Genomic DNA, 20976 nt, shown 5'->3' on the forward strand with positions numbered 1-20976 from the left:
GTTAGACTTACCCAGGTCAAGAAGTCAAACAGGAGTAGCTGGGAGTAGCAGTTTTGCTTAGTGGTTAAGGTGTTCACATCCGATATCAGAACCAGGGTGCCTGGGTTCAAACCCCAGCTCTGGAATCCAGCTTCTTGCTAATGCAGACCCTAGTGGGCAGTGGTTGATGGCTCAGTAATTAGGTCACTGCCACCCACATGGTGGACGTGGATTGAGAACTTCCTGTCTTCTGCCTCCCACTAGTGCAGAAATCTGAGGAGTGAACCAGCAGAACTCCCTATCTTGCCTTATAAAATAAATGATAATTCAAAAATTTTATTACGAGAGAAAGAAACCAAACATTATTCTCACCCTAAAGGCACCCCTTTTGTTCCCTTCTAGTTACTACTGGCCCCCAAGTACAACCTCTTTGTTGATTTCTGCCAGCATAGATTAGTGTTCCTACTTTTTTATACTTCATAAACATGCAATCATATAGGTTCTATTTTATCGTGTTCTGGCTTTTTTCCCCTTAAATAGTCATCTTTATTTTTGCACATAGCTATGTTCCTAGCCAAATATTTTAGTTCTTAAAAATCTAGTTCAACATTTTTCAACCAGGAAGTGTGTACTCAGAGTTGGAGACACAAAATCAGAAAAAGTTACATCCTTGTTGTAAGAAACATTCAATCTACTAATCTGGCAACGATCAGAACTTAAGTCAAGTGAATTCCTCTTTGTTCAACAAATACTTACTCAGTTTCTACTGAGAGATTGTTGCTGTCACAAGTGCTAGGGCTATGTAACGAACAAGCAGACAAAGTTCTAGTGCAAATACTCTTGTCTATTTCCATGACATGTAGGCCCATCTATTTTGCACTTTGGCATCTCACTTAACATCAAAAGAACTAGGAATGGAAGCTATTTCTTCTGGCAAAGTGTCTTGTGTGATTATGGAGCCATCAGTCTAACTATAGGGCAGTTTGCAAAACAGTGATCACGGGAATCACTTCTCTGTACTTGTTTTTGCCTTATTCCAGTCTCTCCATTCCCAATGCTGCCTATATAGATGCAATAAAAGTCTAAGAAGACCTTTGGAAGTGGTTTATCTTAGAGTAAGGCTGCTGCTTTCCAGAACGATGAAATCAAGAGTCAGTTTCCAAAGATGATGGAAATCACAAGCTTTAAAATGTGTTAGAATGACCGTGGAACTCTAATACTTATCACTAAGCCTCCATGTATAAAGCCATAATTTTGGAGAGGAGAAAGAGTACAAAAAAGTTCAACAGGATTGAGGGTTGAAGAAGAAATACAAGAGATCATCTCATTTTGTTTTGTTTCGTTTTTTCTTCACTGTTACGGAAAAGTAGTAGAGAAAGTAGTATAATTCACTCTCATGCATTTTTCTTTAAAATGAAAACTATCCACTCCTACCCGATTCATCCTTATCCCGTTGCTGCACCCCTCCCCTGATTCTTTTGAAGCAATCCAAGATGCCAGATAAATTACTCATAAGTAATGAAAGTGAGATCTCCTGGATTAAAAGTCACTAAGCAAGTTAGAAGCAGTTATTTTTAATCCCTACATCTACAAAAGCAAAAGCCACAGGTTTAACAGGAAGATTATTTAATAAGAGTTATTATCATGACACATGTTATTAAAATTTTAGGTATATGTTTTTACATTATTTAGTCTCTTTTAGGCCTCTTAGCAGACAGCTGGGAAACTCTTCAAGGACTTCAACAGGGTGTGGGGGTAGCCAATTGATGTTCTGTTTCATCAGTAATTACAAAACCAAATCTCTATGGATTCTAAACTTTCAAATAAATTTGTCAAAGTGCTTTTCCAAACTATGTTTTAATGAAATGGATCTGAGACTCATACTAAGCCCCATTGTTTCCAATCTTCATCCTGTTCTGTTTTCAAAGAAGCTTGGTTGATATTCCCTGAGCCAGTGTCAATGACCTCTCTGCTATATCACAGCACAATCAGGGAGGAAACTAAACTTTTCTAGGTTTTCCAGGCTGAAAACCCAAAAGTACCAGTCAGGAATGTTTCTAGCGAAAGCAAAAAAGTATGAACTACTAATGTCTCTGTTATGAAAATGGGGGAAATGTTGGCTTTTATACCTGTACTGGTTGTCTCTCAAAAAGTTACGCAGGACATGTGACAGGCATCATGGTGAGGAGAGAGGCCTCAAAGCACTCCACAGGTGGATGTCTGTGAGGAGAGACTCAGGAGTAAAAAAGCTGTAAAGATTTTCTGAGCAAGTGGTACTGTGGAAGTCTGGTAGCCAGAGTTTGCTGTCTACAACCCCTGCATGTTCCTCTGAGCAGTAAAAGAAGCAGCTCTTTGGCTTGTCAGTTTAACCATTTTCCTTGTGTATTTTCCTGGGCAGGTTGTTCACATCGAACTCCTTTGATGTGATCAGTGATGACGCTTTTATTGGTCTTCCCCATCTAGAGTATTTGTAAGTAGAAAGAGTTTTTCACATGTTGATTCGGGGAAAGAGTGCTCCGGTTCCGGCAGCTGTCTGACAAAAATATCATAACCTATTGCAGATTCATAGAAAACAACAACATCAAGTCCATCTCAAGACACACCTTCCGGGGACTGAAGTCTTTAATTCACCTGTAAGTATGGATGCTACTATTGTTTCATAAAGCCATTAATGGGCAATGTAGTTTGATCACCAGGGATGAAAGTACCCACGAAAGTTGAAGAGACTCAAACGACTCTTCTCCATGCAATTATGCCATCTCTCCTTGTTATCTGTCAGTGATGGGTTTCAGAATTGAGTATTATTAATATTTTTAACCTATACCAACATCCCCTAGCCACTTGCATATAAGTGTAATATTTATTATGTGCTCAGTGGGGGATTAGAACTGCAGCAGTAATTCCACAGAATTGCTACAAGTTTGCCTCCCAGAGAGCATTAGGACCTGTCTGGAGAAAAGTTTGGTTGTCACAACTGGGACACAAAACTGACTTCCAGTAAGTAGCAGGCAGAAATGTTCCTATACATTCTGTAATACGCAAGACAGCCCCACCTGCAGCCAAGAATTTTCCATCTCATTGTGGTGAGGTTACGAAATCCTAACAACAGGAGCAAAGCCACCTGTCTTCTCTAGCTTCCTCATTGTAGCGTGCGCGCGCGCGCGCACACACACACACACAGTAATTTTAGGAAAGCTAACAGAGCATGGGAAGAAAAGGCACTAACATTTATTAAGGGCCTGCTGTTATGTTGATTGCTGTGCTTTACATTATTTTTCATTTAATCCTCTCAATAATCTTGCCAAAGCGATGCAATAATCCTCATGTCAGAAGTGAGGAAACAGAATCCCGGAGGGGGATTATACGTGGGATTATGAGAACTGAGTTGCACTGGCTCTTGCGCCATTCGGTGACTATTCTTAAGGGCCTGTGTCTCATTAACATCAGGTAAAAATGCAACAGATCTAAGTGTCATGGTTGTTCTTTGAGCTTGAACTGGGACCCCCACCACCTCATTCCCAGTCCTCAATCCCAGGATAAAGCAGAGAACAACCAACCAAAAATGCCTGCCCTCTGAGCCCACTTTCTACTTTTTTTTTAGTGGCTCAGCAGGGGAGCTCTCTTTAGTTTTGATAATTTTTACATATTTGATTAGGATGTACAGGGTCAAGGGTTAGAGGAAGGTGGGTGAGACCATTGTTTCGGCATTCTCTCTTTTCCTTCCCGGGGTGGGGAGAGATAAGGGGAGAAGCCAACCCAGCCTCCCAACCATCCCAGGGTCCCTGATGTGGGGCATGCTCTGAGGGTCCTGTGCAAGTGGTTTGCCTGCTTTCTGTTGTAACCCCATGCTGCGTCACCAGGTCCCAGCCTCTCTTGCTGTGTGGTTTGCAGCAAGGGAAATCTGAAAGCCAAATTTATTTTATAAGATCACAACTTTGAAGGCTTCTTGTACGATTATTATAATAATAAACCCTGATTTACAGTGCTACTCTTCCTGGTGACTGTGTACAGAATGAGAGTTACACATCTGTCACAGAACCCAGTACTCCTGAGATTCGTGTTTCAGACAAAACTAAGTATGATAAATACACATAGTCAACATAGACGGTAATGACCTCAACATGAGCGCCATGCAACTCACGTAGATCCCACTCAGCGTGGTTTTTGTCCAGCACGTCATGAGGCGCTGGAGTCGGAAGGTAAGACTGAGGCATCCTCTTTAAGAACCTGGGATTATGCCTTGTGGTGCATCTCCTCTCCAGCTTAGAGGGCTGGCGAATTACAGAACAGGGGAATGTTATCCCTACCTCACAGGAATAAAGGGAAGGAAGGCTGGGGCAAGACACAGAAGTATGTGAGCACTCAGTAAAGAATATTAGTTTGGTTAAAGCCTAATATGTCCATCTAATGAAATGGAAATTTAAATTCAGAGCATAGAAAAAGCCCCTTCTTTTTTATTTAAGATTTATTCTTTTTTTAATTATTATTGGAAAGTCAGATATACAGAGATGAGGAGAGACAGAGAGGAACATTTTCCATGCGATAATTCACTCCCCATGTGGCTGCAATGGCTGGAGCTGAGCCAATCCAAAGCCAGGAGCCAGGAGCTTCTTTCTGGTCTCCCACATGGGTGCAGGGTCCCAAGGCTTTGGGCGGACCTCGACTGCCTGCCCTAGCCACAAACAGGGAGTGGATGGGAAGCAAGACCGCTGGAACATGAACCAACGTCTATATCGGATCCTGGTGCTTGCAAGGCAAGGACTTTAGCCACTAGACTATTACACCAGGCATTAAAAGCCCCTTCTTTAGCAGTATGAAAGTGTTTAAGTGGTATAAACCAGTAGACTGCTCTAGCATATATTTAATATCTAGAAATGTTCAAGGTCAAGAGAGCACCAACAGCAGCCTTCAGAGAGAGAGGTAGGAGTGTTAAGGGCCATGCAGTGAAAGGGAGGTCCCCACTGAACTGGTGCTGGAAGTGGGAAGGAGGCTAACAGAGCAGAAACATGGGAATTTACAGCTGCTGAATGAAGAAGCCCCTTAGGCCTCCTGCCTTTTTATCTGACAGTGATTTGGTTGACTCATGGGACCATTGCTAGCATCAGACTGCTTTCTTTTTTGGGTTATGGTCCATCTTAACTAATTTCAAGGGTGTGATGCATATTTACAAAGAGGAAGGCCCACAAAGAGGAGCAAGATACAGCTCCACCCCAGAAGCACTTATTCAAGTACAACAAATCAGCCTGGTGTTTCTAAGAGCCTGGGTCCCAAGTCGTGGTTTCCTAGATAATCATGCTTTCCTTCAAGGAACTTTCCCTTCCTTTCTGTCTTGTCCAAGAAGAGATGGGGCAGAGAGGATTTGAATCTCAATGTTTCTCAGCCTGCTCAGTTCATCAGGTTCATTTTTGCAGTATTTACTGTTGATAGTCTTGCCATTTGCTGGCGCCACCCTTCTTCTTTTTAGATTTATTCATTTTTATTGCAAAGTCAGATATACAGAGAGGAGAGACAGAGAGGAAGATCCTCCGTCCGATGATTCACTCCCCAAGTGAGCACAACGGCTGATGCGCACCGATCCGGTGCCCAGGTCTCCCACGTGGGTGCAGGGTCCCAAGGCTTTGGGCCGTCCTCAACTGCTTTCCCAGGTCACACACAGGGAGCTGGATGGGAAGTGGAGTTGCCGGGATTAGAACAGGCGCCCATATGGGATCCTGGCACATTCAAGGCGAGGACCTTAACCACTACACTATCGCGCTGGGCCCCATGGAGCCACCCTTAAGACTTGAGGCTTCCAAGAGTTCCCACCCCAGAACAATTCTTCCTAAAGGCAAACATGAACATTCAAGCTGTGGGGAGTTGGCCTCTCTCCCTCATCTACCTGCCCAATAGGAAGCATTTTAAAAGCCTTCTCATGTCCTTGACCTTCTTATTGGCTCCTGGATCCCTGATCAAAGAGACGGAGTAGCAGTCCCAAGGTTGCTGGTGAATGAGAACAGAGAGGTTCTGAGCTCTGTTCTGAGTTTAAGCTGCTCACAGTCAGCAAGCATTAGATCCGCAAAGTGCCCCAGGTCCCTGATGAGACACCTAGTGCTGACTCTGCCTCTTAGAGCAGGACCAGAAAGCTTTTCTGGAACTGGTCGAAAACTCCCACGAAATGTGATTCGAGGAGCAAATATGACTCAACAAGAAAGAGAAGTTCCTGAAGAAAGGAGCCCCAGCCTTGCTTTTAGCCTTCAAATGCAGACGGTTGGGACTGTGCGTCTACATTTAGATCTGGCTGGTTCTCATGCAGGCCTGACATTAAAACTGCTCCAAGGGGCCTCTTCAGCATTTCTACTAATTCAGTTGTTCCTAAAACAGGAATGACAGTTTATCACCTTCTTATCTGTCTACTCTGGCAGACTTATCTTCTGAAGATGTATCTGCAGACAGTTTGAAAATTACTTTCTATACCTATTAGACAAAACAGCTTTAAAGAAAGGAGAGAGGAGGGATGGAGCTGGAGGATGGGGAGGAACAAAGAGATCCGTACAGAGCCTGTCACGTCCTGGGTCCCTCTCTCAGTTACTGTATGACAATTCCTGTCCCAAGGTTGTGCTTGCTTAGCTTCAATGTTTGTCTAGTTTGCATATTTCAGCAAGATTTGAATTTTCTGATAAATGCATCTGATATAATATATATCAGCTTATGACCAATAATGATAAAATCTCTTGACAGTATCTTTCTGTCTCTGTTAATACCCATGAGCTTTTGGATAACAATTCCCTTGATATCACTGTGGCTAAAGTCCAGGGGAGCCAGCACTGTGTGCATGTTTATATAAACATATTTGGGGAAGAGTGCCATCAATCTATTTGTCTTGTGGAGTCTTTTCTGCTTGCTTAGCATTTTGGGGACACAAAACACTTAGGTGACAGCCCCCAAATTCAGGATGCCCATGTGCCCCCAACCAATCCAGCATCATGTCTTTATATTAGCCTCACATGTATGTAACGAGTTATCGTGATGTAGTGGGTAAAGGGGTGATGTCTACTGCTGACTTCCTGGGTTCATGGTCTGACTTTGTCCCCTAAATGTTATGGGACTTTGGTGGATCATTTAGTCTCACTCAGCCTCACATGGCTCATATGCAAATTGGAAATCTCTGAAAACAGGTGTGACAGATAAAAAAGAGTATCTGTCTCCTGTTTTCATATCGAATGTGTTAAGAGCTGTCAAGGGCTTAAAGCCAAGCAGGGCAGGTAGTAAGCCCCATGCTTACTAGGAATAAACCCAGGAATAAACTCAGCCTCACTACCTAACCTTTCCTCATGCTGATCAAGAGTCCAAATGCTGCACTGTACTTCATCCCCTTTCAACACTTCATATGAAATTAAAATAACTGTACTTGGAGCACCACAATTTCAGTGAGACACAAACCCAAGCTGAGAAGTTGCATGTAGGGGGGCTGGGAGCACCCCAGATGGCTGTGGGTGTTGCTTTTTTAGCAGCAGAGTCCCGTGGCGCTGAAACAAACGTGCTGTCTGAGCTGAGCTGGTCTGCTTTAGACAGAAGACCCTGATTATTGGCATTCCACTCCTGCAATGCTCTCAGGTAAACCATGAGATTGCCAAGGTGGAGGAGTGGTCGGTGTTCCTGTTGGGACGGGGTGGCTATGTACCGTTGAGTAGGACGGATGCTCCTCAGCTGGTTTCAAGGCAGCTAGATGTGGCATTGGGCAATATCCTGGGTGTTCAATGTTACTGAAGCAGGCTCTGAATCAGGACCTAGTGGAGAGTATTTGGTCGGCGATGGGAATTCACAGGGATCCGTGTTTTCTCCCTAACTCAGTGCCTTGCACAGCGATCTGACAGAAGCATTCCCTGCTGTTCTCTTTGTCTAGATTGGTGCACTTTCTTTCATCCATTCCAGATCACCTCGTTCATTCATTCACTCACTCATTCATACAAAGTATATATTGAGGATTTATTTTGTGCCAGGCATTGCATAAATCTATCCTTCCAGCTATTGGTAAAGAAACATTTTCTCGAATTGTACTGTCCTTATGTACCTTGCTCTTTCAGTCAATTCCACTCCTCCTCATTAGCTATTCTGCTGTGTTCTTTAACCACAAGAAAAACATATAAGCAAATGGATTGACTCTTAACTATTGGCTTAAAATTCTTCATCTCAGCATCTGATGATAAAAGCTTCTCATGGTGAGAGGTATGAAGATGTGATTTAACAGCAAGATAGAACTTGGAGATCATGTCAACCAAGTGATCATTTGCTGTAGAGGGAAGGAAATAATCCATGACTCCAACCAGCATCCCCTTCCTAGGCCATGTCGTTCATCACACTCGGCAGCTGTGCTCAGAGCCCTAGAGCAAGTCTGGCAGGTGAAACGGTCAACAGAGGTCAAGGTTGGAACCTGGTATAGAGCCCTTTATCCTGACAACTCTGCTGGTTCTCTCTGCCTCTTCCATCCTTGTTTGTACTTCTTCTTACTCCTAGGAATGAGGCGTCCTCATGCATACTACTAAAATCCAGTTCTGATTCTCCCCTCACCCTTACCGGAGTATCACAGCTAGCCGAGCTGCAAGCAGATTTTTCTAGAATCCATGGTAAAGATGTGTATACAAAAACAGTGGTAGCTGTAGGTATCAGTTCTCATAACAAATAAAAGTCATATCCTTTTTTTAAAGATGTACTTATTTCTATTGGAAAGGCAGATTTACAGAGAGAAGGACACACAAAAACAACTGGTTCACTTCCAAATGGCCATAATGGCCAGAGCTGAGCCAATCCAAAGCCAGGAGCCCAGAGCTTCTTCTAGGTCTCCCACTGGGTACAGGGTCCCAAAGCATTAAGCCATCCTCTACTGCTTTCCCAGACCACAAGTAGGAAGCTGGATGGAAAGTGGAGCAGCCGGGACATGAACCAGTGCATATATGGAATACCAGCACTTGGAGGTGGAAGATTAGCCAGTGCTGGCCCCCAAGTTCATATTCTTTACTAAGTTTGCAGATGTCAAAACAGATTAACTCAACTGATTGAGGGCGCCCTCCTGAGAGCAATGAAGTTCAAATTTAGTAAGTTGTCTTCAGATGAAGCCAGCTCCTAAATTTCAATACTGCAGGAAGTAACACAGGAAGTTAGTGCTAAGATCAGTTTGACAAAAGACACAGCACACATTTCAGCCAGAGCTTCTGCTGAGAAGAAGGGAATAACAGCATTAAGTCATTATTCACTGAAGTTGCAAGAGAGGTAGCAGGAAGGAAAAAATTAAGAAAATTTAATCCACTTGCTTTTGCTTACTGGTACAGGATTGGAATACGAAAAATCAGTCCTAACATCAACCCTACCATAACCCTGATCTTAACTCATCAAGTGCTGTCATGATACATTTAGCTGCCCATGTAGGCCAGCTCATAGGCATTTGTTCTCTGTCCTGCCTGTGCAATGAGCAAGCGCTGAGCAGGTCTTCAGAGATGGCCACAGCACTTGTCCCTTTGTCCTCCTGGTAACCCTGGCCCCAGTGGTCTCCAACAGATGCCCAGAACTATTTTGGCAGCCCACGTCTTCCACACAGCTGAGTTTCAGCTGGCATGGAGAACCCACCACCCAGGCTGACTGTAGTCCCAAATATGCCTTCCAGGGTAGGGGAATCATGCAGGAAGCAGGGCAGTCCCAATTGCAGTTCTCCTGAGAGACACTGGCATGATTGGAACTCTCTGTACCCAAGTCGGACCCTGAAGATTATTCCCACTCCCACCCTGGAGCTTTGGGGCCTGATGAATGCATGCAAGTGGTAGAGGGTGACCGAATCCTCATGGGACAAAAGCACATATGTAGTAAGCAATAGGGCCCTTGTCTTCAGATTGTGAAATTGTAACACATGTTTAATGATTAGAGGCGCTCACCATCCTGGGGCAGACTGTCAGCCTGACAACTAAAACACCAGTTTAAGACAGTGCATGGAATGTCACAGGGCTCTAACTCCTGATATCAGCTTCCTGCTAACGTGGACTCGGAGACACTGGTGACAGCTGACATAGTTGAGTTTTCATCCACATGGGAGGTCTAGATAGAGTTCCTGACTCTCAGGTTTGGCCTGGCCCAGGATAAGCCATCATGGTCACTTGGGAATGAACCAGCAGATGGGAGTTCTTCCTTTCTCTCTCTGTATGTGTGTCTATTTCTCTTTCTCTCTCTCTCTATTCATATATATATATATATGAGTATATATATTGTTATACATATATAGCAAAAGCCCTCACAATTGAGATATTTACATATAAAAAGTGAAAGATTTCATTAATCGGACACCAAACTCTAACTTAAATCAACAGTTTTTATATCTCTTTCTAGAGAGATAGAAAACTTTCTTTACACATCTACAGACATGCATCCTGCCTTCTTCACCTTCCAGTTCCCAGAGGGAAAGCCCTCTCCCCACTCTCCCCACCCATCCCAGGCAGCCCCAGCAAGCTTCTGCCCCATGCGAGAGCCAGACCAGCCTGTTTTCCTTGGCTGCATCTTCCAGTTCTGGTGAGTTAGAAATCCTCCATCTTGTCATGCAAAAATAACATCTCTCTAGATATATATATCCAAAAAGCACCGCAGCTCTGAGTATCCGGCCGGTTGCTTCCACACTCAGCCTTCAGCTTGGGCCTGGAAGGCCTGGAGCGCCACTGTTCTGCATGGAACCTCCAGATTTACCCATTCTTTAGAAGAACCCCCGTTGCACACTAACACAAACAGGGTGCTTCTTCCTGTGTAACCCTTTGGAGAGCTATAATCAAGAATTCAATGTTTCACCATTTCCTAACCCACTATCCAGTGACTCCAGCCACCTGCAGCTCCATTTAGGATTAACTTAGCTCAATAACTGTAACACGCATTATGCCAGAAAATATATTGAGACACATAACTTGGAAATGACTCTAGGCCAACTCTAAACATTTGAAAATCTTTGCAATCCAACACTAGCCAATAAGATGAATAAGGGAGGAGCTGGCTTTTTGATGTTACAGGCTAAGCCTCTGCCTGCGGTGCCAGCTTCCCATATGGGTGACCATTGAAGTGCTGACTGCCCTACTTCCAATCCAGCTCCCTGCTAATGGACTTTTGAAAGATGGCCCAAGCCCTTGGGTTCCTGCATCCATGTGGGAGACCCAGAGGAAGCTCCAGGCTCCTGACTTTGGACCAGCAGAGCATCTGCTATTGCAGCCATTTGGGGAGTGAATCAGCAGATGAGAGATCTCTGTGTAAGAAAATCTGCTTTTCAAATACAATGATTTTTTTAAAATAAATTAGAGAGAGATTCTCTGAAAGTCTTCTTTAGTTGTGTTTTAGCAATGCTGCTACATATGGACAGCCATAAAAGTTCATTTGTATGGTCATTCTCTGAATGCTGTCTCTTGGACAATGTGTGTGCAGAACCTCTTGCTTCCCCTCTCTCTACCTCTTCCTATCTGTATTAAAATATGTATGAATACATAAATATAGATATAGTTACTTTGAAAGGCAGAGGTATTGAAAGAAAGACAAATAGATCTTCCATCCATTGACTCAGTAGCCAGGATTGGTCTAGGTGGAAGCCAAGAGCCTGGAAATCCATCTGGCCTCCCACCCCTCCGACTTCTTACTGAAAATAGTTCCAGTATCAGGAATCATCACGGGTGATTTTCTCTTTTCAGTAATCTTATGAGATAGGGCACTGTTATCTCCACTTCATCCAGGAGAGTCTTGGAGAAGATACATACCAGAGGCATGCAGCCAGAAATGCTGGAGTTAGACGAAGCTCGGCCTAGAAGGACTCCAGAGCCACGTCTTTCATCACACAAACGTGTTGTCACTGAGACTGCAACTTTCTGGTTCAGTTTCCAGTCTTATATTCCAAGGTTTATTGAAAGGAATGTTCCCATCTAGTAGTAATTTCCAAAATCCCCCTCCACCCAAGAAGACTATCATAATTAATTTAAAAACAAATCCTAAAAGTCTTCAGTGTTTGCATTTGAGAAATTTCACATTTAATTAGAGGAGGCCGAAAACACAGAAGACTTCTGAGAACATTTTAAAGGAAAACTGAGAATTTTTGAGAGCTTAGGAGACCAACAGCAAAGGCTCTTTTGTCTTAGTTTTGTCCTTTAATTTTTGCAGTGAAAAGTCAAAAAAAGAGCTTCCTAAGGAAATGGCACAGCCATGTATGTGTGGTGTCGGCACCACTGCAGTACACATTTGCCTACCTTTCAGAACTACTTCCTACTAGCTAAAATTGACAAACGATTTACGTAAGAACAAACAGAAAGGACAACAATTTCTGTGATGACAGGGCAAGACTCAGAGGAAAGGGGAAGTGGGAGCTGACCACAGGGAATGGCTGGACGCGTGGGTGTTGGCGAAGGAGTGTCTTTTGTGTGGAAGGGTCATTGAAGATGCTGGAGGTAGACATGGTCACCAGCTTGGGCAACGTTTATGAGACTTCCCCACATGAGAATCGCATGTTCAGTTCTAAATAGAATGATCAGTGCCCAGGCAACGTCTTATTGTGTTTGTCCTTGCAGTTTTTAACCAACATAAAATGATGCATAAATACTGAATGAGTGTTGAAAATACAATGGCAGGAATATGAGTAGTATCTTTAAAATATGCAAGTAATTTAGTAGCCTGGAAGTGACAAAAGGCACTCATAAAAGCTTCGTCATTAAATGCATTTCCTGACTTGCTCACTGTGGTTTATATCTTTCTTTTTTTCTTCTAGGAGCCTCGCAAACAACAATCTCCAGACACTCCCAAAAGACATTTTCAAAGGCCTGGATTCTTTAACAAATGTGTAAGGGGACCTAAAAAAAATGCTGATTGATTCATTAATTTGCAATAATTAATAAGGAAACTTGGTTTTGATGGTTAGATTTTTTTTTTCAAATTGGCTATAAAATGAAAACAGAATTTTTAAGTTCTCATGTTAAATTGGCCTAAAATTTAAATTTTTGTGGAGTGACAGCTGAGTCTTCCATGGTGTTTACCATCAGAAATTCCGAACACGTTGTACTCAGGCACTTCTTCGACAAAGTGTGTGTTTGCACACGAGAGGCGGTAAGGGACTGTGAGGGGGGTTGGGGCCTGGACAGGAATGTCCAGATCCGTTCTTCTCATGAAGTCCAGGAAATTGGGGCTATGGAGGAAAAACATACAGGAGTCTGAGAAAGTGGCCGAGTGAAATGAAAGGTTATACCCATGGGTTGGTCAGTTGGGGGAGAAATGGAGCAGGAAGTGGGGGAGGGAGGAAAGCTTGCCTTTTCTCTCATTAGGACTGAACAACAATTTCTGGGCTTAATCCCTAGGAATTTGGCTTAAACCCCAGGAAGGGAATGAGCTTAATTATTTTTGACCCTTTTTCAAACAAAAGAGCTTTCAAACTTTGACTTTTAAGCCTCAGAATGAAAGATCTTTGCAAGGAATTTGTATATTTTGCTGTAAGCAAAGCAAGCACTATATGCTGAACCCTCTCAAAAGCAATTTGGTTTAATTGCCTTCCAGAGCATGAGCAGGGTATTTAAATGTCACAAGGTAGAACACAGGAGTAAATGAAAGGCTATAGAAGAAGGGTTTTTAAAAATTTATTATTCAGATACTATGTATTCAAAACAACTTTTCTACAATAAGGAAAAAGCAATCTGTGCAGCATTTTCTTCTTAGCTCAGTATTTAACTTCAGATCAGGAAGCAAATGAAACACTTTCTTTGTTCCTTGCAGTACCCCCCGCCCCTCCTCCAGGCCCGTCGCCCCAATTCCTGAGAGATGGTTTATTTCCTTGTGAGTGCTAGAATCAAGACACTTCCAAGAGAGACTGGGGGAGACCACAGTCACGTGTTTTGGTTTACAATAGCCCAGAAGAGTGGGCACTCATTACTGTGGGTCAGAGGACCATTGGGAGATGAGGTCAGTTCTGGAGATGTCTTAGAAGTTAGATGATGCTTCATGGCCCCTTCGGGAGCTCCTTGGGAGCCCTTCAACCCGTGCCTGGGTCAGTCTGCACCTCAAGAACATTATGTAAGGAAAGGGGTGATGGGAGGGAAATGCCTGACACTGGCTTAGTAGGTATAGCGGCCTAGGAACTCTCTCATAGCAGCCTCAGCCTCTTTGGTCTATGCTGGTATGCCCAAATCAAGGATTATCACAGAAGTGCCAGGGTCCATGCCTGCTTTGTGTGTGTGTGTGTGTGTGTGTGTGTGTGGATTCCTTAGTTTTGTTGAAAATATCCCTTTAATTTTTTTTTTAATGCTTGGGCTTTTAAAAGTTATTTATGTGTTATGTACATAGAAGGCAGCACCTATCTTAGGAAATCTGTGTGACCAGAAAAGGAGCTGGAATTCTTGAACATCAGCAAGGCACATAAACAGAGACCTTGGAGAGCCAGGGTCATCTGTGGAACTTCCAGCTACGCTCTGTAATCTATTACAGGCGTGAGCTATTGTATATCTGCTTTAACCCCTTGTGTAAAAGTCATTTCCTGTTAAGATTGAATCTGTAGACCACAGAGTAGGATTGGGATTAATTATGTCTGTGAGGAAGAAGAAAAGCAAATAGATCACTCAACTTAATTAGACGCCATATTATAACCACAACTTTTCATCCTCTCTCACCTTAGCTGTATGCCACGAGACACTTCAGTTCACTGAACATTTGAAATGCATTCCTAGCACGTCTGAGGAACTGAAGTTTAAATTTTTCTTAATTTTCGAGAAGCTAAATTTAAATTTAAAAACTTTCTCCACTCAATTGAGAAACTTTCAAGTGTGTTTGGAATAGCTTCGGCGCACAAATTCTTTTTTTAATTCTAAATTTTAGAACATCCAGCTACAGGTTACATATTTCTGATGCAAATTTAGAATCTGAATGAGTTTGTAATTACAAAATACATACTGACCTTCAAAGACTCAATATGAAAACAAATTTAAATTGTCTCAATAACGTCTGTCTATATTGATTATATGTCAAAATGATGACATTTGTATTAGATCAAATAAACAAGTTGCATATTCTATTCAAGGTAATGACATCTGTTTCCTTTTTCTTTGTTTAAAATGGCTGTAGAAAGCTCTGAATTACATAAAGGTTCACACATTGTTATCGACAGCGTGGCCCTAGATTGAACTGCCGGTACGTCCAGAAGGTAGCAAGTGAGGAGGCTCCACTTGCTACTTGAGGTTATTCTCTGAGCCAAAAGTGAATAATTAGCCAGGTTCAAGGTCAATTCTGAGGCATGATGTCGATGAGGCCAGTCCATGCTGATTTTTGTTTAGGTAGAAGTTGTGCCCTTGTAGTGCAAATGCAGCTGAAATTTGTATTTCAGGGACCTGAGAGGGAACTCCTTCAACTGTGACTGTAAGCTGAAGTGGCTGGTGGAATGGCTCAGCCACACCAACGCCACTGTTGAAGACATCTACTGCGAAGGGCCCCCAGAATACAAGAAACGCAAAATCAACAGTCTCTCCTCCAAGGATTTTGATTGCATCATTACAGGTAAGCAGCTTAGAATCATTTTATGTCATAAAATCAAAATAAGAGCTATCCTTTTTTAAAAAAGATTTGTTTATTTTTATTGGAAAGGCAGATATACAGAGAGGAGAGACAGAGAGGAAGATCTTCCATCCAAGATGGTTCACTCCCCAAGTGGCCACAATGGCCAGTGCTGTGCCGATCCGAAGCCGGGAACCAGGAACCTCTTCCGGGTCTCCCACGCGGATGCAGGGTCCCAAAGCTTTGGGCCGTCCTCGACTGCTTTCCCAGGCCACAAGCAGGAAGCTGAATGGGAAGTGGAGCAGCCGGGATTAGAACCGGCGCCCATATGGGATCCCGGTGCGCTCAAGGCGAGGACTTTAACTACTATGTTATCATGCTGGGTCCAAACACACAATGTTTTAATGGTTCATAATTTTAGATATGAAAAATAACCAGGTGGCTTTGAGATACCTAAAAAAATCAGTTTCTACAAATGCAAACAAAAAGTATAGCTCTGGGCCAGGCACAATAGCCTAGTGGTTTAAGTCCTCTGGTTCTAGTCCTGCCAGCCCCACTTCCCATCCAGCTCCCTGCTTGTGGCCTGGGAAAGCAGTTGAGGACGGTCCAAAGCTTTGGGAGACCCGGAAAAGCTCCTGGCTTCGGATCGGCACAGCACCGGCCATTGCGACCGCCTGGGGAATGAACCATCTTGGATGGAAGATCTTCCTATCTCTCCTCCTCTGTATATCAGCCTTTCCAATAAAAATAAATAAAATCTTTAAAACAAAACAACATTCTGTGTTTAAAGGAAAAGTACAATTAGCACTTTTGCTATTTCTATAAAATAATTATGTTTCCATGGATATTTGAGATCTAGCTGAAGAAAAAGGTACCAGCTCATGGTTACTCATCATCATCATTTCCTGTTTTTGCAGAATTTGCCAAGTCCCAGGACCTGCCTTATCAGTCACTGTCCATAGACACTTTTTCTTATATGAATGACGAATATGTTGTCATTGCTCAGCCTTTTACGGGGAAATGCATCTTTCTGGAGTGGGACCACGTAGAAAAGACCTTTCGGAATTACGACAATATTACAGGTATGAAAAAATCAGCTAATATTCTGAACAGCTTTGGCCAAGGACAGCAGGAAACGATGAATGGTGTGAGGGGTTGCTATGAGCAGCTCAGAGACATTCAAATTCCGACTTCACAATTAGGAAGTGACCTGCTACTTACCTCCTCACTGATGAAACAGGACTCATACCTAACTCACAGGCTGGTTAATAAGATACCGTGACCATGTAGTCCAAGAGTTTACCCGAGAATTTAGCATTCTAAATAAATAACAGAAGTTGGATGATTTTTCTTCCAAGTAAAATCAAAAAACATGATTGTGAATACTAATAAGATTCTGTCATTATCAAGCTGGACCAGCCTCACCCACCCACTGAGCTCCCCTTCTTTCTTTTCTTCTTTTTTACAATTTTATTTGAGAGGCAGAGAGACAGAGAATAAGGGCTTTCATTTGCTCATTTACCCACCAAATACACGCACTGGCCGAAGTCAGGAGCCAGAAAATTCATCTGGGTTTTCTACGTGGGCGCAGGGATCCATACACTTGGGCCATCTTTTACTGCTCTGCCAGGTCCATTAGGAGGGAGCTGGACTGGAAGTGGAGCAGCCTGGACTCAGACTGGAGCCCAGATGGGATACTGATGTCGTTAGCAGTAGCTTAGCCTGTTGGAGCACAACAGTGGCCTCTGGATGAGTCTTTAGATAAGCGTCTGAAAGAGAAATGAACCATCCATTTGCAAACTTTCAGACGGCACCTCAGAGCTCATGCCTTAGTCCATTCCTGTATTACAGCAAGAATACCTTAGGTAATTTACACAAAGCAGACATTTTTTTTTTTCCTTGCGGTTCTGGAGATTGGGAAAATTAAGTCACTGGCAGGATTGGGTCCAGTGAGGGCTCATTCTCTGCTTCCAAGATGGCACCCTGGGAGGGCAATGAGGCACAGTTAGGTTATGCCACCGTTTGGGACAACCTTGTCCCACGTTTGAGTGCCTAGTCTGAGTTCTGCCCTTATTGCTGATACAGATTTCTGCTAACGTGCAGCCTGGAGGCATTAGGTGATGGCTCAAGTACCTGGGACCCTGCCGTGCACACGGGCAACCCAGATGGAGTTTTAGCTCCTGATTTTGGCTTAGCCCAGTCCTGGCTTTTGTGAGCATTTAGAGGGTGAACCAGCACAAGGAAACATTCATTCTCACTCTTTCAAGGAAATGCACTTTTTAAAATGACTAAAAACTTAAGAACTAGAAGATGGTGATATCTCCCTGTCCTTATATGACAGGCAAAAAAGGCCAAACTCTTTGAAACTGTTTTCTAAGGACATGAGTCAGTTGTTACAGATCTTCCATCTCAACACTTCTGCCATGGGACAAGTCTCAGCTTGAACGTGTCAGACACAAGCATTCACAGCGTGGTGGGTAACAAACATGCCGTACAGGCAGTCGCTCATCACCCTCCTTCCTGAGACAGACATAACTCCCTTATGATGCTGTTTCCTACAGAGTACAGACCCAGCCACGGAATCCTGCACAACACAAACCTCCAAGTAGTCACCACCAGTCAGTCAACACGTATTGGTACATATGTTGAAGTCTGGTGGCCATCCTGATCCCATCGCTCAGAAGAGAAGACTGACCCTTAGTGAAGTTGAGTTCAGACAATCAAATTAGCTCCAAAATAATTTGTCATGGATAGAGTCAGTAGCAAAAGTTAAGATATAACATTTTGCCTGAGAGTCCCTCGAACTTCCGTGGGAATAGGCTCAGAGGTAAAATTTTTCCTGCTTGCTTTGTATTTGCTAGAATCAACTTCCCCTAGGAGATCAGAGTTCATTGATAAACACCGAAATCTTACCAGAAGGATGCCAAGCTGGCCACTGACAGGCCTCACACCATTTTTTGAGCTTTCCCAAAAGAAGTTTATGGTGCATCACCCATGGTCGTACCCATCTCCCACATTTCCCAGCAATGCCTCTTCTTTTTCTTCTCTCCTGCCACGAGTCACCTAAGCTGAGAAAAGTAACAAATCGCCTGTTGTCCTTCCTTCCTTAGCAAAGTCTAGATCAGAAAGCAGCTTACACCCAGGGCAAACCAATTACAGGTAAAGCTATAGGCTGTCCAGATCACAGCTCTGGTCTTATCGGATAGTTCTAGAACCTTCCAAGATCCTATTCCCAAAACAAAACAAAACAAAACAAAACAAAACAAAACAAAACGCCAAGGTGGTGAAGCTCTCCCCAGGCTGTCTCTTGCCTAGACATGGTGGCAGGCCTGGGTTTGAAGCCCAACTCTGCCTTCTGCTAGCAGGACTTGGCTCATTTGAGCTTTGGTTTGCCCATCAAGACAAAGGGAAATAGTAATGCTTATCTGTTAAGATGATTGGAAGATTAGTGAGACGATATGATGAAGCACAGAGTCAATATTCAATAAATGGGAGTCTTTGTTGGAATCACTGTGACTGACTTAGATGGGTCAGAGAAAGCAGTGCTTGCTTCCTGCAGGAAATAGAGTAAAGGCAGGTTGCAGCCAGGAGTCTGGGACATCTAGAGCTCAGCTTTTGGTAGTGAGGGGCAAAGACAGAGGTATGCAGGACGCTGCTCCATTGCCCTGGAGGTCAACCCTGCCTGATTATCTGAGGAACGTTGCTTCCAGGATGACTTTCATGGGGATTGCTTGGCCCCAGCATGCTGCCAAAGAGGAGGGCCACACAACTAACTCTCCCTTGTCTTTTCCCAGGCACGTCCACTGTAGTGTGCAAGCCTATAGTCATTGACACGCAGCTCTATGTTATCGTGGCCCAGCTGTTTGGTGGCTCTCACATCTATAAACGAGACAGTTTTGCAAATAAATTCATAAAAATCCAGGATATTGAAATTCTCAAAATCCGAAAACCCAATGACATTGAAACGTTCAAGATCGAGAACAACTGGTACTTTGTGGTTGCTGACAGTTCCAAAGCTGGGTTTACCACCATTTACAAGTGGAATGGGAACGGATTCTACTCACACCAGTCCTTACATGCCTGGTACAGGGACACTGACGTGGAATATCTAGAAATAGCCAGAACACCTCAGACACTGAGGACGCCTCATTTAATCCTATCCAGTAGTTCCCAGCGTCCTGTGATCTATCAGTGGAACAAAGCAACACAGTTATTCACTAACCAAACAGACATTCCCAACATGGAGGATGTGTATGCAGTAAAGCACTTCTCTGTGAAGGGAGACGTGTACATCTGCTTGACACGGTTTATCGGTGATTCCAAAGTCATGAAATGGGGAGGCTCCTCGTTCCTGGATATTCAGCGAATGCCGTCCCGAGGATCCATGGTGTTCCAGCCCCTTCAGATCAATCATTATCAATATGCAATTCTTGGCAGTGATTACTCCTTCACTCAAGTGTATACCTGGGATGCGGAGAAAACCAGGTTTGTGAAGTTTCAGGAATTAAATGTTCAGGCACCGAGATCATTCACGCATGTGTCCATTAATAAGCGTAACTTTCTTTTCGCTTCCAGTTTTAAGGGGAACACACAGATTTACAAACATGTCATAGTTGACTTAAGCGCATGAGACACCAAACGTTGTGGCTGCCATCAGAAACTTTCTACAGTCCGTGACCTGGATGAACTCAATGCATGATGACTGTTCTTATCACACTTGCAAATTGAATGCCTTTCAAACATTGAGACTGCTAGAACCAAGCACTACCAGTATCTCCATCCTTAACTGTCCGGTCCAGTGGTGTGGGAAGCTACCTTTTATAAGATGAAACTTAATCGTGTAACTGTTCTTTGCAGTGAAGATGTGTAAAAAAGCATTTAATGGTTTCTGTTACTCCAAAAAGAAATATGAATATGTAGTTTTCCATTTATTTATTCATGTGTTCAGAAGCAACTGCCAAATAAAATGTTTACATTTTTCTTTCATATTCCAAAGCCGATTATTATCAGGAGCTCTTTTAGTCTTGATGATGGTACGTTGAAGAAATAATTTTATGCAAGAGGATTTATATTTGGATGAAGGGTTTTTAATATTTCTTGTTTGAGAGACAGGCAGCTCCCATCCACTGATTCAATTCTCAAATGAGTACAGTCGGGTCAGCCTGACTAGGACCACAAACTGGAAACTCAATCCCCGTCTCCTACCTGGGTAGCAGGAGCCCAGTTACTTGAGCCGTCATCCGCTGCCTCCCCGGGTCTACACTAGCAGGAAACTGCAGCCAGGAGCCGGGGCTGGGAATCAAAGCAGGCACTCCAGGGCAGGCCACAGGCTAACTGCTAGGCAAACTGCTGACTCCTGGGGTGAGCCTTTATGGTGTCAACAAGGAATGAAGATAAAACCACCGGTTACCCATAATTTACGGATAGGTTTATCTGTGTCTGTTTCAGCTGATTTTGAAACTCCCAAACGGCCAGGGCTTCCAGGAATAC

The 20976-nt window shown here is 43.4% G+C and overlaps 1 protein-coding gene across 1 annotated transcript in view; it reads left to right on the top strand.

Moving 5' to 3' along the window:
* LGI1 (leucine rich glioma inactivated 1) overlaps positions 1 to 20474 on the top strand; it is a 34385-nt gene extending 13911 nt beyond the window's left edge. Inside the window, exons 3-8 of the mRNA XM_004580055.4 lie at positions 2378 to 2449; positions 2541 to 2612; positions 12725 to 12796; positions 15320 to 15489; positions 16404 to 16568; positions 19281 to 20474. Of these exons, the coding sequence (XP_004580112.2) occupies positions 2378 to 2449; positions 2541 to 2612; positions 12725 to 12796; positions 15320 to 15489; positions 16404 to 16568; positions 19281 to 20116 (1387 nt within the window). The 3' untranslated portion in view covers positions 20117 to 20474. The remainder of the gene's footprint in view (positions 1 to 2377; positions 2450 to 2540; positions 2613 to 12724; positions 12797 to 15319; positions 15490 to 16403; positions 16569 to 19280) is intronic.
* Positions 20475 to 20976: the final 502 nt, after the last annotated feature.

This window comes from Ochotona princeps, chromosome 13, assembly GCF_030435755.1.
Source record: "Ochotona princeps isolate mOchPri1 chromosome 13, mOchPri1.hap1, whole genome shotgun sequence".
Taxonomy (NCBI): Eukaryota; Metazoa; Chordata; class Mammalia; order Lagomorpha; family Ochotonidae; genus Ochotona; species Ochotona princeps.